Source organism: Lissotriton vulgaris, chromosome 10 (genome assembly GCF_964263255.1).
Source record: "Lissotriton vulgaris chromosome 10, aLisVul1.2, whole genome shotgun sequence".
Classification (NCBI taxonomy): domain Eukaryota; kingdom Metazoa; phylum Chordata; class Amphibia; order Caudata; family Salamandridae; genus Lissotriton; species Lissotriton vulgaris.
Genome location: NC_141698.1, coordinates 28,703,235 through 28,721,274, shown reverse-complemented (window position 1 = coordinate 28,721,274; position 18,040 = coordinate 28,703,235). Strand labels below are relative to the sequence as shown.

General features: G+C 50.2%; 1 protein-coding gene across 1 annotated transcript in view; it reads right to left on the bottom strand.

The window, feature by feature from the left end:
- Window positions 1-18,040, bottom strand: part of LOC147684396 (vacuolar fusion protein MON1 homolog B-like) — an 89,421-nt gene that overhangs the window by 36,225 nt on the left and 35,156 nt on the right. Inside the window, exon 3 of the mRNA XM_086940323.1 lies at window positions 11,506-12,852. Coding sequence (XP_086796449.1) covers window positions 11,506-12,852 — 1,347 coding nt within the window. The remainder of the gene's footprint in view (window positions 1-11,505; window positions 12,853-18,040) is intronic.

The window sequence follows — 18,040 nt, the reverse complement described above, 5'->3', positions numbered from 1 at the left end:
CAATAGATGAGGTGAAGTCGAAGACCTCTTCGACTTCTTTCTCTTCTTCTTTTTGTGGGACTTACCAGAGTGGCCTGACGACTGAGTGTGACGAAGATCTCGGACTCCGCAACTGCTTCCGGAACCTTCTGCTCGACCAGGAATTAAACCTTACTGGCATTGCAAGTCAATCCGCCAGGAGCTTGAAGGATCGCTCCAAGGCCTTTGGATGATCTGACAATACAAGTTCGACAAAAGTCGAAAAAAGGTTAGTCAAAAAGTTACTAAGGGGTACACTCTCCGGATCTTCATTGACTGGCACAGAAAGAAACAGAACTGCTGAAAATTTCTGACACCTGGAGATAATTCGAAGGTAGGGAATCTGCAGCTAGAAGTCTAACAGATTATAATGCTTTTTAGTTGTGCACCAACCATGTATCACTTCTCATAAGTAAAATTTAATGAATGAAAATGCGTATGAAGGAATATTATGCATTTTGTAAATTTGACCACAAATATGAGTTTAGGAATGGTGGTTATTCGCACAACAACAAAGAAAAAGTTACTTGCCTTCAGTAACTATCTTTCTGGTGGATACTCCATCTACCTGAAGATTCCTCACCTTTGAATATTACCCAGGTGCCAGACTGGTCTGGAAATGTCTCCAGTAACTCTCTAGCGCCATTAGAGGATGCAGGCTCCGTTATGACATTGGGCACAGGGTTGTGATCACATGAATGGGACAATATAGCATCAGGCCCAGTACCTTGACATCAGTTCAACTCTGCTTTTACTGCATCTTAAGACGTGTTATTGAGAAGACTGACAACCCAGCAGAGGTGCAATACAACACTAACTTCTTATTACATAAAATGTAAAACCAGTATTTGTAAAGAGCAAAAGGTACCCGGAGGCATCTCGGCGCTGGGGGCCATCTGGAAGATTAAGCAAGCTGTTGCCCAGAGTCACATGGTGCTGGGCTGACCTGCCGCCGGGGATAGAACCGTGGGCCCAAGATTTCAGCATCAGTCGACCTGGCTGTGGCGCCACACCTCTTACGTGAGGCAATAAGGTTTCTACAGAACAGGGAGGGAGGGTTGGTGAGGAATCTGCAGGTAGATCGATTACCCACCAGAAAGATCACTGCCAAAAGGTATGTAGCTTTTTCTTCTAATGGATCCTTCTACTGAAAGTCTTAACCTTTGATTGGACTCCTAAGCAATACTGCCCTTGGGTGGGGGTGGGGGGGGGGGGGGGGGCGACAGGAGAACGAAATCAAAGTTGTGATAGACTGTCGTGGCTAAATGACTGTCTCTCTTCACTTCTAAATCCCTGGAGTAGTGTTTGCAAACGTATAGAGAGAGGACCACGAGGCTGCCTTACAGATATCAGCCACTGGAACACTTCTAGCCAGGGCCAAAGTAGAGGACTTTGCCCTAGTGGAATGAGCCTGGATTCCTTTAGGAAATAGGTGTGGGAGCACACTGCTTCACCTCCCAGCAGGGTCGCCCCTAAGCATCATGGTAGATGTAGTCCGACAAGCGAGCACACTTGCAAAGTCTTTAGAGTGTTTCACCAGGTGGGTGCAGATTAGTGCTGGCCATCTCTGGACATGTGTTTCTAGATTATTATCTGTCATCAGCAGAGATTAGGCGATTTTCTACTTGGATTCCTTTAGGTGTATTTTTCTTGACCAGAGTATAGCAGACTGTGATGCATAAAATGATCCAGAAAGCTAGAGTTTGCTTCTGTAATGCCTTTTCTTTTTTACAACCAGCAAAACCAACAAGGCCTTGGTTGCCTACATGAAATTCTTTTGTGCGGTTACGTATACGCTTACTGTGTGCTTCAGGCAGAACCTGTGGAGCCTTTCCTCCACCTTGGTGGGATGTGGGTTGGGGTTTAGGATGGTAAAGCGATGGATGTTACCAGATAGAAAGGAGACACCAGCTTTGGGAGGAAAGCCACTTTAGTTCCAACACCAGCTTATCTGGGAAGAAACACACAAACAAGTGTTGTACAGATGAGACTTGCACCTCACTGACGAGGCAAGGTGATGGCAACTATGAAAACTGTTTTATTGTCACAAGCCTCAAATGGAAAAACAGTTCTTGGGCTCAAAAAAAGACCTATAAGAAAAGTCAGAACCAAATTAAGGTCACACAGAGGCAATACAAAAGGGTTTGGTGGATAACTGCTTGCCAGACATTTCAGAAATGCCATCACCACTGAAGAGTTAAACAGCAAGAACACAGGAAAGCAGACAGCGCTGAGCGGTATCCCTTGACTGTAGCCAATACACAACCCTGCTGCACCAAGGATGTGCATCTGTATTACTTTAGCAAGAGATGCTTTCAAAAGGAACATTGTTCCTCTCTGCACACCAGAAAACAAACCTGTTCCATTTCCCCAACTGATCAGACGTTGTGGAAGGATGGCATGCTGAAAGGACCACCTCCACCTCTTCTGGTGGCAACTGAAAGGCACTCAGATTTCCCTGCTCAATCTCCCATGCATTTAGGATGTGAAGCCTGGAGGACAGGACCTATTGCCCTGATTGGGGCAACAGGTCCACTTAGAGTTGAAGATGAAGAGGGGCAGCAATAAACAGAGCAGAAGCGAAGAGTATCACACCCTTCGAGTCCAGTCCAAAGCAATAAGATGGACGTGGTAAATCTTCCTCAGACCTAAAGAAATAAATGATAAGGCGGAAACGCATAGGACACAAATGAAACGCATCCTCCCAAACTCACAGTTGTGCTTGTTTTTCCAGAGCGTAGCTTTGGCAAGCTTAGGTCTTTGGTGTGCGGTTAAGGGCAACAAGGGGGGTCTTGTAGCAGAGAAACATAATGAAATGTCTAGGATACATCACCTTGCCTAGCTTACACCACAGCCAAACCATTGCCTTACAAGGCGATGCACAAATCCAACAGCAACTTCTCACCCCCCCCCCCTTTTAAATATTTTCAATGCTGCAACAAAAGTAAAACATCTTTTTAGAAAGAATGATGGACATTATTACTCGCCCAAGGAAAATTTTAAAGTTGCCCAAACATTTATCTTTTAACCAAAACGCAGGAACTCTACAAAAACGTTAGGAACTTGCCTTAAAGACACACAAACAGAGACATTGTAGCCTTGTCACGCCATCTTGTACAGTACTCACATTGCAGACTCCCAGCCACAAAACTTAGGCAGGCACAAAACAAATTACATTCACATCCACCTCTAAAGAAGCCATCCTACCTAAACAGCCTTCGACGCAGCAAACATTCTGGTGGGTCTTGTCCAGCAGGCAAAGCAGCACTAGACGCCTACTGAAAGGAATTGCATCTTGCAGAATCTCCAGGGTTAGGTCCTCCCAAAGAAAGACACTAAGAACTACACTGCCCTGTAGCAGGCAGCTTGACTACCAAAGAGTCCAAAATAATAGAAACAGTAATGACGTGAATGTAAATGTAAATGTATTGGCATTTATATAGCGCACTACTTACCCGTAGGGTCCCAAGGCGCTTCGACCGCTGCGAAACCCTTCCTGGCTTCCCTGAGAGATGGTCCCTTAATGGGTATCTCCAGGGTGAGACCAGGCATCCCGGCGGTCTGGTGGGGCCGTTAGTGAAGATGAGGCAAGCTAATGCCCAGAGTTGCCGAGTGTGATCGCTGATCAGAGTGGGCACCGAGGCGAGAGAATTATCGAGTCCGCTGACCCTGGTCCAGAAACCTGCCGCGCCGGGAATCGAACCCTGGTCCCGGGCCGTCCTCTGCTCTCGGGTCTGCCGCCTCTAACCAGTGAGCCACACTACTTCACTCTACTCTAGGCTCTCATCGAAGGATTACATCCCCTCCCCCATTTCAAGAAGGCTCCCTCATTAAACAATGCAAGAAGGCAGCCCTTCTCAGAGTGGGCTTCAGTCCAAAACAGTCAACCAGTCAATAAGCTAATGCAAATCTAGGCCCCTTCTGCCTTTGTAGACCATCGAACACTACTAAAGCACAAGTTACTACTTGTGTAACGATATATCTGTAAGAGACATTAGTTAGTGATAGATTCCTTACCTTAGAATATCCCCAGGCGTCAGACTGGATCCGGAAATTTTTTGCGTAGCAATACCCCTGCGCGCTGGTAGGCGTCGTCTGCGGCTCCGCGTCCGTCGTCGGCGTCGTGAGCGCCGGGATGACGTCATCGGAGTATATAGACGGCGCCCATGCGCGCTGACGTCAGTTCTGATAACACAGCTTTTCCGCGCCAGATACGCAGAGCCATGATAGAACTAACACTGGTGCCATTGAAACTAGGGCCCTGAAAGGGGATGACCTTAACCCTAAATATCGGTTCGCAGAACGGGGAGGATGGGAGGGCGGTAAGGAATCTATCACTAACTAATGTCTCTTACAGATATATCGTTACACAAGTAGTAACTTGTGCATCTGAAAGAGACACGTTAGTGATAGATTCCTTACCTTAGAATAGATACCCCAGCAATACCAACCCCGGTGGTGGGTCTGCGAACCAATATCACACCAGAAAGTCCTGGAGGACGGAACGGCCAAAGAAGCCATCCCTCCGGACTTGACTGTCCAGGCAGTAGTGTCTTGCGAACGTGTGCAGCGAGGCCCACGTGGCTGCCTGACAGATGTCCTGCAGGGGGACACCGCGGCCCAGGGCAGTTGTCGTTGCCGTGGCCCGAGTGGAGTGAGCCCGCAATCCAGCCGGGGGCTCCTTCCTCGCCATGGAGTAGCATGCTTGGATGCACAAGATGATCCACCTGGAGATGGTCCTCTTGTGTACAGCCTTTCCCTTCTTCGCGCCCACGTAACCAACGAAGAGTTGGTCATCCACCCGGAATTGGCGAGTGCGGTCTAGGTAGTAGGAGAGCGCACGTTTTGGATCCAGACGGTGGAGCCTCTCCTCCTCTTTCGAGGGATGCGGAGGCGGAAAGAAGGTGGGCAAGGTGATGGACTGCCCGATGTGGAAGGCCGTGACAACCTTGGGCAGAAAGGAAGGTCGTGTACGCAACACCACCTTATCAGGATGAACAGACAGGAAAGGCGGAGAAGAAGAAAGAGCCTGGAGCTCACTCACCCTCCTGGCAGAGGTGATGGCAACCAGGAAGGCCGTCTTCAGCGTAAGGAGACGAAGAGGACAGTTATGAAGTGGCTCAAAGGGAGCACACATCAGATAGGTGAGAACAAGATTCAAGTCCCACTGGGGCATCACGAAGGGAACAGGAGGGAACATGTGCGTGATGCCCTTCAGAAATCTACTCACTATAGGGGACTTGAACAAAGAAGGCTGATCTGGTAGCCTCAAGAAGGCTGAAAGAGCAGAAAGGTACCCTTTAAGAGTGCCCAGAGCAGAGCCCTGCTGGGCAAGGGAAAGAAGAAAGAGCAGCACTTCCGAAAGGGGTGCAGAGAGAGGATCCACAGCCTTTGCTGCGCACCATGCCACAAATCTATTCCACCGGCAGGCGTATACCGACTTTGTGGAGGGACGCCTGGCTGCCAGAATGATGTCACAGACTTCGGGAGGCAAGTCAAATGGCCTCAACTGCCGCCGCTCAATCTCCAAGCTTGTAGGTGGAGACTGGACAGGTTCGGGTGCAGGACCGTCCCCTGCTGCTGCGACAGAAGGTCCTCCCGAAGAGGCAGACGAATCGGGGGATCGACTGACATGCTGAGTAGCTCGGGATACCAGTATCTTCGAGCCCAGTCCGGAGCCACAAGGATAACTTGGGCCCGGTCGCGCCTGATCTTCTTCAGCACTCTGGGCAGAAGTGGTATAGGCGGAAAGGCGTACAACAGGCCGCAGCTCCACTCGCGACGAAAAGCGTCTCCGAGCGAGTGCGCCTTGGAAACTCCAACGCGCAGAACTGCTGACATTGCGCGTTCTCTTCTGTGGCGAATAGATCTAACCAAGGCTCTCCCCACTGTCGAAAGAGACCTTGCGCCACGTCCGAGTTCAGACGCCATTCGTGATCCATCATGCACCGGCGGCTGAGTTCGTCCGCCCTGGCATTCAGAGAACCTGCCAGGTGTTGAACCACCAGAGTCACGCCCTGATGTTCCAGCCACTGCCAGAGGCGCAGAGCCTCCTGGCAAAGGGTCCACGACCCCACACCGCCCTGTTTGTTGCAGTACCACATGGCGGTGGTGTTGTCGGTGAACACTTGCACCACGCTCCCCCTGACAGAGGGGAGGAATGCCTTTAGTGCAAGACGAATCGCCCGCAGCTCCAGAAGGTTGATGTGGAGCCGGGACTCCGCCGGAGACCAGAGGCCTCTGATCTCCGCCTCTCCCATGTGGCCTCCCCAGCCCTGGAGGGACGCGTCCGTCACAACTACGTGCTCCGGCTGGGGTAGAGAGAGGGGTCTGCCACTGACCCAGTCGCGGTCCGTGAGCCACCACTGCAGTTGCTTCGCAGTGCCCTCCGAGATCAGGACATGATCGGACAGGTTGCCCTGATGCTGGGCCCACTGAAACTTCAGGTCCCACTGCAGAGCCCGCATCCGCCACCTGGCGTGACGCACCAGAAGGATGCAGGAGGCCATCAGTCCCAGAAGCCGCAGCGTCAACCTGACCGAGACCCGGGATAACGGCCCGAAGATAGGAATCAGAGCCTGAATATCCCGAACCCGCTGCTCGGGTGGGTAAACCCGAAACTGCGCCGAGTCGAGAACCGCTCCGATGAAGAGGAGCTTCTGAGAGGGACACAGGTGTGACTTCGGCACATTGATGGAGAACCCCAGCAAGTGCAGGAGGTCGGCCGTAGTCTGGAGGTGGCTGACGACTGTCTGGGGCGAGCCCGCCTTCAACAACCAGTCGTCGAGGTAGGGGAAGACTGATACCCCTTGCCTGCGCAGATGGGCTGCGACCACCGCCATCACCTTCGTGAACACCCGTGGGGCGCTCGTAAGGCCGAAGGGGAGCACGGTAAACTGAAAGTGCTCTTGGCCTACCGTGAACCGCAGGTAACGCCGGTGGGCCGGCAGGACGGGGATGTGGAAATAGGCGTCCTGCAAGTCCAACGCTACCATCCAGTCTCCTGGGTCCAGGGCAGCCAGGACCTGAGCCAAAGTGAGCATCTTGAACTTCTCCGTCCGGAGGAAGCCGTTGACGTTCCGTAGATCCAAGATAGGGCGTAGGCCCCCTTTGCCCTTCTTGGGTACCAGAAAGTAGTGGGAATAACAGCCACGTCCTACTTCTGGCCCAGGAACGCGCTCGATGGCCCTCTTGGCCAAGAGGGCCGAAACCTCCTCTTGCAGAAGTTGCAAGTGATCCCCCGACACACGGTGGTATTGAGGTGGCATGGATGGAGGGGAAGACTCGAAGGGGAGGGTGAAACCCCTTCGGACAATTTGCAGCACCCACCTGTCCGAAGTGACTGTATGCCAGTGGGAGAGGTGATGGCGAACCCTGCCTCCCACAGGCGTCACATGGGCCTGAAAGCTCGGACTAGGAAGGTTTTGAGGCGGGGGCTGCTGAGGGAGGTGTGGACTGGCCTCGCCGCTGGCCCCGACCACCGCCACGGCGGTTCCCACGGCCGCCACCGCGTTGCTGAACATTCTGCGGCGCGTGGCTGACGGTCCGTGGTGGGGCGCCCCTTCCGTGGCCACGAAAGGAGCGAAAGGCACCCGATTGCTGGCGTGGGGCCGCAAGGCCCAAGGACTTGGCCGTGGCCCTGGAGTCCTTAAAACGTTCCAGCGCATGGTCTGCCTTGTCGCCGAAGAGGCGACGGCCATCAAACGGCATGTCCAGGAGAGTGGCCTGGACATCGGCCGAGAAATTGGCGGACCTCAACCAGGCGTGGCGTCGAACCGCCACCGTCGTTGCCATCGCCCTGCCCAGTGAGTCCGTGGTATCCAGCCCACACCGGATGGAAAAGCGTGCCGCATCTCGGCCGTCCGCAAGGGTTTGGCTGAGTTTAGCCCTGACCTCCTCAGGGCATTGTGGCAGCACCTCCGCAACCGTGTCCCACAGAGTGTGGGTGTAGCGGCCCAAGAGACAGTTGGTGTTTACTGACCGGAGCCCTAGGCTCACAGACGAGAAGACCTTCTTCCCGAACTGCTCATATCTCTTGGATTCCCTGTCGGGCGGGGCCGACGGGAATGCGGTCTGGGAGTTGGAGGCCTGGATGACCAGGCTCTCGGGGGTGGGGTGGGTGGACAAAAAGCAAGGGTCGCCCGGTGCCGGGCGGTAGCGTCTGGCCACGTTCCTATCCACAGGGGGACCTGTGGCGGGCTTGGACCAAGTGCCCAGCAGAACGTCACACAAGGCCTCATTGAACGGCAGAAGGGGCTCCGCGGAGCCGGACTGCGGTTTGAGTACCTCAGTGAGGAGATTAGTCCTCACGGCCGCGACGGGGAGCTCAAGGTTTAGGGCCTTAGCTGCCTTCGTCAACACTACACTGTAAGCAGAACCCGCCTCCGAAGCCACAGTCGGGGGCGACGTAAATCCAGTGTCTGGCGAGGTGTCAATACCACTGGCCTCCCCAAGCTCATATGTCCAGTCCTGATGAGACTGGCAATCACGTGCCAGAGGGTCCTCGGACCCCTCCCATTGCTCCTCGTCACCCGGCTCCTGGAGACCAGGATTAACAGCCAGGGCCTCCTCGTGGAGATAGAACTCTCCGAAGGCCGACGGAATCGGCGCCCAGCGGCGCCCCTCCGACACCTGAGTAGGACCGTAGGAAGCATTGGGGTCGGCAACCACTTCGGCTGCCGGGGACGACACCTGAAGGGACGTCGCCGGCGAGGTCGTAGGGTCGACCGGCGAGGTCCCGGATCCGGAGCCGGATCCAGCGAGGTCACGCGGCGCCGGGACCGAAGTCGCCAGCGGCGCCGGGGCCGAAGCACCCGACGTCGTCGGGGCCGAAGCGCCCGACCCGGAAGGACCTCCAGACGGAGCCGATCGGCCCGAAGGCGCCACGGGAACCGACTGAGGAGGGAGGGCCCTCATGGCCATGAGGTACCTCTCGACCTCCTCCTGCGACGCGCCGTGCCCAGGGACCCGAAGGTGTGGGGCAGGCGGCGACGCTTGCGACTCCCGCGGAGCCGCGTGGGCGGTGTCGCCCGAATCCCCGGTCGCATCGTGCGAGCGACGGGGCGGGTCGGAGGACCGATGGTGGCGCTCCGACCTCTCATGCCTCTTACCTGAGGACTTGGAACCAGACGATCGGTGACCACTCCCGGAACGTCGATAACTCCGACCTCGCGACCTGTCCCTCGACCTCCCGTGGGACCGGGACCGGGACCTGGAGCGGCGCGGGGCCGACTGCCTCAGCTCGAGACGCTTGCGGGACCGCTCCCGCCTAGCCTTCGACGTCAGGGCCCGGCAGTCGTCACAGGTTCGATCGTCGTGGTCGAGGCCTAAGCACTTCAGGCACCGGCGATGGGGGTCCGTGACCGACATGAGTCGGCCGCACTTCGAGCAAGGCTTGAACCCGGGCATCCCTGGCACCGATAGTCGAGAATCGACTAACTAGAGGATCAAAAAGATCAAAAAAGTTTTCAGTCAAAAAGTGACTGGGGGTAGAGCTTCTTCCGGATCTGCGCTAGCTGGCGCGGAAAAAAGAAGAACTGACGTCAGCGCGCATGGGCGCCGTCTATATACTCCGATGACGTCATCCCGGCGCTCACGACGCTGACGACGGACGCGGAGCCGCAGACGACGCCTACCAGCGCGCAGGGGTATTGCTACGCAAAAAATTTCCAGATCCAGTCTGACGCCTGGGGATATTCTAAGGTAAGGAATCTATCACTAACGTGTCTCTTTCAGATACAGCTCCTTTCCATGGTCCTTGTGTCCGACCATGTTGGTTTATTTCTTCAGATCCTCTCTCTCTCACTGTAGCAGAACGCACAACATCTTCCAGGGGGACAGACATCCTCAACAAGAAATGTGGAGTCCTGCAATGCTCCTCTTTCTCCTCTGCTAAGCATTACACACTTCAAACATCCTGCAAGCATGCCCCCTTCAATTTCAGTATGATGACATGGTAGTCTTCATACAAAACTCACACAAAAAGAAACAAGTTGCATTCAAAACTGTAAGATGCCTTGAAATAAACTGAAACCTGGAAAGTCTTAACAACTTTAAAACAAACCGGTCCAAAACTTCTAAAGCTCCTGGATCTATGACCCATCCACCAACTGGAAAAAAACAGCAAAAGAAAATAATCCAACCCACTTTTTTTGGTGACTTAGAACAGAACTTACAGTTTGACGCATGCGGGACCACCCACCTAAAAATGGCAGGTGTTCTACGCCTGCCAAACTCTACAAGCCCCTCAAACCATGGTTAAGAAACTCTGGGGCACATTCGACTATACCTACCCTTAAGAGAAACTGTGACCAAATCCATGTGTTATCAACGAAAACAGCTCAAGAAAATCTACACCTCACCACAACCGAGCCCACCCCATGTAGTAGACACATTAGTCAACTTCTAGCATGTGTATAGCAATTGGTTATCTGCTGGCGTACTCAAACACCATCATGCAGCCCTAAACACAGTGAAGTTACTGACTTTTGGGTTGGGAAAATGTCTCAGACTACAAGGCTGCTAGAGTTCAACATGGACTCCTTATAAAGAAACTCATTAAAAGGTACGGTGCAGAAGCACCAAAAGCATGTGTGCCCCCCCCGCCATGTTGCACTCAACTAACCGACAGTCAGCCTACAAATCAATGGACGCCAAACTTACTGACAACACATGAGACAAAATATACTTTCCAAGTGTACTGCAGCTTCTCTGCGATCCATACCAAGACGCTGGAAAGAAGTGACCGTATGGAATCCTACACTAATGCAATTCAGAGCCTTCTCAAAACGCACCTGCTCCAACAGAGGGGTCTGCACAGCAATGACACACCCTCAGTGCCTACAGCCCATCTCCTTCTGCTTTCCAGTCCAGAAACTTAGTGCATGCGAAACACGCCTCACCGCAAGCTAAGGTGGCAGATGGCAACCAGTAACCAGGTCATCCTACCATGCTTGTCCGCTAAAAATGCTACTCAGCATCATTGGCAGGACTCAGCTTCTGTAACCTACACCCATCGTCCATCTTTTCTGTCAGTTTCTGCTTCAGCACCTAGAAGTAAGTTAGTTCTGAAATGCGTCCTATAAAAGCAAATGAGCAAAATCTTATTTTAATCAAGAAAAAACAGCTCCACTTTGCTATATTTCTTCCACCTTCTGGTACGTTGAAGCATCAGATGGGTGAAATTTGCAAGTGAGCAATACATACTCCAAAGCCCTTCTTGCAACGGAGGTGGACTTTCATTGAGAAGAGCAAAGGGGCAGTACTGTCCAATATCAATTTATCACGAATCATTCATTTTTGTTCTAATACAGAGGTCTTCTTATTTAGGTTAAAGGACTGCACCTTGAAGGGCAGGCTTGTCTGGAACATCAAAACTATGAAGATGGACACAAATGATGGTCAAACGTTAAATGCTGGACATATATTCTACCAGGGCAGATATCTGAAGTGGGAATGACAGACCCCCAAACATTTTCTCCTAGTTACCTGAGTAGATTGAGCGGATGACATTGCTGCTGCTCTGCACAAAGCTAACTAGGGCCATCATGACACCCATAGTGGAGGAGAGTGCCTCTTCGTTCCCATAGCGTGAGTAGATTGGCTTCCCTGCCTCGCTCAGGACAAAGACATGCTTGCGCCGGCCCCGCCAGCCATCGGCAGTGACATCTTCATCCTTGTAGATCAGCGATGCGATGGGAGAGTCCGGCACCACACTCTCCCTGAGAGGGCTGCTGGTGAACTCGGAGGAATCCTCCAACGTGTTGTCCGTAGACGCAGAGTCACTAGATTCCTCCACATCCTGCTGCCTGACCTGCAGGAGGGCTTGGCACACGGAGTCCTCAGTTGCCATCTTCACTTCGAGTGATGGCTCTTCCGGATCTTCGGTGCTGCTGGGGGTCTGGATCACTGGCAATGAAGCCTCTACGTGGGCACTGCTCTCCATAGCAGGATTCGCTATCTCCAGCTGATGAGGTACCAGGGTGTCCGGTGTTACATCCGTCTGAAGCTTGTCGTTATGGTAAGTTAAGTGGCTTTCGGTGCCAGATTCTGGGGGTATTTCAAACCCATTGTTCGCAGATGGACAGCTGTGTACAGAATTGCTCTCAGTCCTTTCCTCCTCAGGCTCGTCAGTTTGGAGTGTCAGCGATGCCTCGATGCTACTTTGTTCATTATCGTTTTGCACTATCCCAGTTTCCTCCAGGACACCTTGACTCCGCTGCTTGTTAGAAGTCAAGGTGTCCTCTATCCCAGCATCTTCATGTCTGTGAGCCGAAGACGCTTGCCCAGGGCTGTAATCTTGGGTTGGGGTGCCTTCGAAAGCACAGTCCTCTGGGATGTTGTCCTGCAGCACCAAGGACTCTTTAATGCCTTCAAGGAGCCTTTCAGTGCCGGTGTCTTCGAGAGCACTGTCCTCAGGACTATGGTTATGCAGGGTGAACTCCTCGCTGTCCTTGAGGACCTCTTCAGTGTCAGTTACCCCAGATGTGTTGCTTTGTTTTAGTGTCACTTCAGAGGCAGCTTCCCAAGGCCTGTGATTTGATGGTAATGTCTCCTCAGTGGGAGCGTCCACCAGCCCCTGATTCTGGTACAGTAAATTCCCATCATCCCCTTCCTGAAGGGCAGTGTGAGACAGGGTACTGTCAATGTCTGCTTCTTGTGACCTGTCTTCAAGAGGAGCCCCATTGTCTGTAGTCGTGGTTCCCTTGGGCACCTCGGCCTGGGGTGCCGCAGACTCGCTCTCTTGGCCATTGACCAGCGGGCTCCAGGGCTCCTTTTGGGCGGTCTTAGGTTGGGCGCTGCGTGCCTCTTCAATGAGTAGATCTCCATCAACACCTGTGTAACATACAGAAAGGAAGACAGTTAAACATCTACGGTCTCTTTAAAGTGCTTGAGTGGGGGTGGATAGGATAGGGTAGAGCACGCATCGGAAAGGTTCAGGTAGTGGATGGCAGGGAGCCATTAAACAGTCACAGAGGCACTGAAGCTATTCCCCACATTTCAGGTGGCAATGATAAGGGACCCCCTTCCCCACCTTTCTACTGAGGAATGGAGGGACTCCCATACAAATAGAGAGAGGAACCAGTTCTAAGATGCATGTATGTATTGGCATTTCCGTAATACAAACAAAGCAAGGGGCGATGAGGAGCTGTACATTCGGGGGTGCAAAGAAATAAATAATCACTGCACATATGAAGAGGGGCAGTACATCTGAGCTAAACTATTGAATTTCACAAATTTACAATTGATTTTCTCATATTTAAATTTGTATGCAGAATGAAGTGAAGTGATTTACCCACCTTCACAGAATGTTAGGTCAAGTGCTGACTCCATAATATGAACCCAACTCGCAAAGGTTTCAAAGTGAGCTGTTCAACAAACTTGCTACTAAGCAGCAGTATTGCCTGGCACCATGTGTTGTAGGGTCCCAATGTGCATAATTGTATTTGAATTAACATCAGAAGAAAAGTAGAATTTTAATCCATGGTTAACTTCACTTTTGGGGAGTTTCAGATTGCATTTATGAATTTTACAGATTATCTTGTTTTGAACTGGGTTGTGTGCGAGTGCCTGTCACAACAGACCTTTAGCCAAAATATACATCGAGAAGGCTTTTGGCGTCTCCTCTGAATGACTGACTTTCTTCGACCAGCCTCTTTCAGCCACTTGCTTGAGACTTAGCCAATACCATTAGATGACACATGAAAACTCATCTGATTGACAGTTTGCTTTCACTTCTACTTGATAGCTTATACTGACCTGCATGAAGGATCTCTCTTTGGGCCAGACCTATAAGCCAATGATGATGACTGGGAGGCCATACCAGCTTTTTATTCTACCCTTTTCTACTTTCTTGCATCTGTAACCATGATCTCCTAACACTTACACATATTTCTCAATGTTGTTGCATATTTTATTTTTTGTGTCTCGATTTAATTACCTCAAGATTTTGTATTAATTTTGTATCACAAGATAATTACATTGAGATAGACGCAAATCAACATATTCCTTAAACCTCTGAAATGAGGCTTAAGTAATGGGATTTGCTTTGTATACCAAGGTCTTAAAAGACCGAGCACACCTGTCAAGTCACCAATAATGAGCAATTCCAGCAGAGGCGAGGATCAGGCCTGTGTGCCTGAAAGGTAAAGGCTCATAACAGTGTAAATTCATGCGGGATCACTAATGTTTCTAAAAAACTTAGACATCTTTAGGAGACAGAGACTGAGACATGCATTTCACTGACAGGTCAGTAAGTTGTGCAATGCACTTGTTCTTAAGGAAGCAAGCCTCAGACTTAACATACCCTAATGCCCCATTGGACAACTGATGTATATGCAGCAAATGTGCCCCTGTGGCATCAGTTACTAATGTCATTTCATAGGTCCCGCCCATTAGACAGCATGTGTGCTGCCTGCTCAGAGAAATATTAGCTTACAGTGGGCTTTGAGCCTGACCATTGGTTGCACTCATTGTCAATCATTTGCGTGCTTCTTAATCCTCAGCGGTTTGGGTTTTCCTTCCTCTTCTTGTATTTGTCCCTCTCCTGGAGAATGGACCCATTACTGCGTCCTTACACTGTTCACTTTTGAGACAATACTTTTTTCTTTTCGTACAAGCACTATATGAGAGTGCAGTTTTTTTTTCAAACTGGCTCCCTCAAGTGCTCCACCGCCCCTTCCGACTCGCCCCATGTTCCTCTCTCTCTCTACCGAATGGTTCGGCCACACTCCCCCACTTAGCCTTCCGTATGCTGCCTACCCAAGCGATACACGTTGCTGTTTTTTGCCCGTCTGATCCCCCCACGCCTGTGTTGCCTACACCCTTCATCCCAGTGTTGCTACCGCACCACCCCTGTAATCCCCAGTGTTGCTTCTGCTCCCTCGCAGTGTCCTTCTGCCAACCCTCACTCTTGTGTTGCTGCCACACCCAACAACAGCTTTAAATACCCAAAAATGCTTCGCACATTTGTTTTTCCCTTTACTTACTGATCCAACTCGGATTGGTAGCTAAAAAGAAAGTAAAAGCAGCTGTGTCGTTTTCTTGATATGCTCATGTATGGTGCGGTGCGTGCAACTACAAAATCATGCAGTCAGTAGCATCAAAAATGGTTAAAAAAACTATTTGGCCCACTTGTCACAGCATTGAGGGTGCAATGCAGCATTCTTAAAACCACTGCAAAGCCAATAACTCTTAAAGGTGAGAACTATTGGCTTTGCCAATGCTTGGTAGTACCCATGATATGACTGCAATGCTGAGAATGGTCAGAAATACTGACCTAATTCATCACTGTCTTTTTTATCCTAATACATAGTTCAAGCACGTGGTGTGGCCACTCTTTGCGTGCTGCGAATAAGCAGCTGATCGGCCACAATTCTTGGAGTGACAACTTCTGTGGACCTGAATTTAAACAAATGTTCACATATCCTGCAATAGTCATGTTAATAAAAATATTCTGGAGTCTCTTCAAGCCGATCATGGCAACAATATGACTTTTTTGGGGAGGGAATAGAGAGTCTCACATTCAGGGGCAGTACAGTCTTTGATACATTTGGCCTGATAAGGGATGTTGTGAACATACATTTCCGCCAATCAATTTAGTGGAACAACTTAATGAATTTTTTACAGCGTCAGGGTATGCTTATGTCGTTTAGGTTGGACAGCATCACCGTTTCTGTGATGAGCAATAGGTCCCGGTTAGAATCCGATTGAAATTCATAGATGTTCACACGCTTCGTATTCATTGCTCTTATATTCAAAGTATACAAGAGAGGATGTGAATTGATTTGAGAGATCTGATCGTAGACTGGATAATAAAGGAGGCTGAGTGGAGGCAAGGAAGGTCCTCGTCTCACTCGAGAATCCTCAGAAAGGATTTAACAGGGTTCGATAGCGTCTGAAAAGAGGCTCGGGAAGAGTGGGGTCAAGTTTGGAGGGGGCGGCAGGGTAGAGGAGTCGGCTGAAGGCTGTGGGTGAGAGCAGAAGGGAACAGAAGTAGAGGAATGGCTTGGTTGGGAAACACAGGATTAGATGGGCTGTTAGGCGGGAGGCATACATATGGAGTTTTACGGTCACTATTACCAGCCATATGCAAATGAAGGTGCTTGAATGAGTGTAGGAACGAGGGGAGTGTTGGCATTAAAAAAAGAAACATGAAAGGAAGGACGGAATCGAAGGGTGAGGCAGGCTTTGATTTGAGATGAGGGAAGTAGTGGGGGTGGCAGTATTTAACGATACAACAAGGGTGTACAAGAAGTGGAAGTGTGCCAAGCGAGGCGGGTGAGAATGTACTGTATGACTTCAGGTGGCAGGCGTGAGGGAGAAGATCAAGAGAGGATATAAGAGTGTGATGGTAGTGCTTAGTGTAAGATGAAAGTTAGAGCAGATGGAAACCGATTTTCAATGGCAACATTTTGTATGTGTCAATGTTGACTTTTGTGGTCCTTTTCTGTCTGGCTGCTGACATGTTTTCCAACTCATTCGTTTAGTTTTACGCCAGTATCTTCTGCATAGATAGCAGGAGTAAAACTGATCCAGGGAACGTAAATAATGGAGCAGAGTTTGCTTGAGTATTTGTTAGCGGTCATCGGTTGAATGCTAGTAGATTGGTTGACAACAGCGACAATAAGTAAACACTTAGAAACCAGGTCAGGTCTGTTAGAGGGGCCAGCTTTGAATGGATTCAAAATCCATATGAATTTGTGCATAACTCACAAGCACAGAACAACAAGTAGTAGCTGTTCTGAGGTGGTGATTTAGAGATTGAAGCAGCCCTCAATAAAATCTTAATCCCTTCTTGTACACCGCTCTATGCACCTGCATCAATACAGTAACGTTTTAGGAACGCACCAGCGTCAATTCAATCTGCTGCTCGGGAAATTCTGAGTATAAAACAAAAACCTAGAAAGCTATAGTAGCTTGTATGCAGTATGTGTTATATGCAATTCCTCCCTGAAAACCCTTAATAAGACCGTATATAAGAGAAATTCATCTATCTGACCTTGCGTAATGACAAGTATTATTTCCAAGGAGACAAATAGTTGCCCTGTCTTTCCAAAGGCTTCAGTATCAGTGCTTGCAAATAATTCTAGAAGTTTTTGATTTTAAGATTAAAATGAACGACTATGCATCTTTTGGTCTATATGTTGGATATGTGCATAGCCCCACCATGCCTCTGTGAGGATATGTAAATGGATCTTCTCTGGCTGAGTCGGGTAGTTCACCAATTCAGTGAAATAAACGTTAATATGAATGCCACATTATCATCAGTTCATGGACGCACCATTTAACCAATGGCTCAACTGGAGTGCTCATGAAGCGAGTAAATTGTTCATTTCGCTCATAGCAGCGGGTGTTCCAGTCAGTTGTAGAGCGCATCTTATTTCTCAAAACAGGGTATGTTGGATCAAGATTCACGGTGTTGAGCTCACTTCTATGCAGTCAAAGTATCAATATACCCGATGACCATGTAGGGCGTGTACCCTCTACTGCAGTCTTTGAGCGCAAGAACGAGCTACACCCTCTCTGCTTTTAGGTGGACCACAAAGGCCTACGGCAGCAGCGCTCGCCACTTATCTGAGGTCGTACAATCTCACTTTATAGATCAAGAGTGGTAATAGTGGATCACTTTGGTAGCAACGTCTTCGCCCCGTTGCTAAGCATGCTCCGCTACAGAGTTACAAAGTTAGAGAGCCGCCGCCCTATGGAGCCACGGGGGCAGAACTACACTGTGCTGGAAACAGATGTAATTGGTACAATTAGAAAGAAAGAACGTTTCTATTACGAAGGAACGAAGCAACAGGTGTAATCAGAATCAACCAACAACAAATACAGCGGACTGAAAATATTAGATTAACACATTAGTCAGAATACAAAAAGTAACTCAGGAAGCCCAGAGCTGGGACGAATGATGAAGAGGTTACATATAAAGTCCTAGAGGGCCTCAACTCTTGCACTACCCAATCTAAAAGCCCTGGTAAGCTTTGTGTAAACTCCATTCTACTGAACACCAGTGCCTTACTGA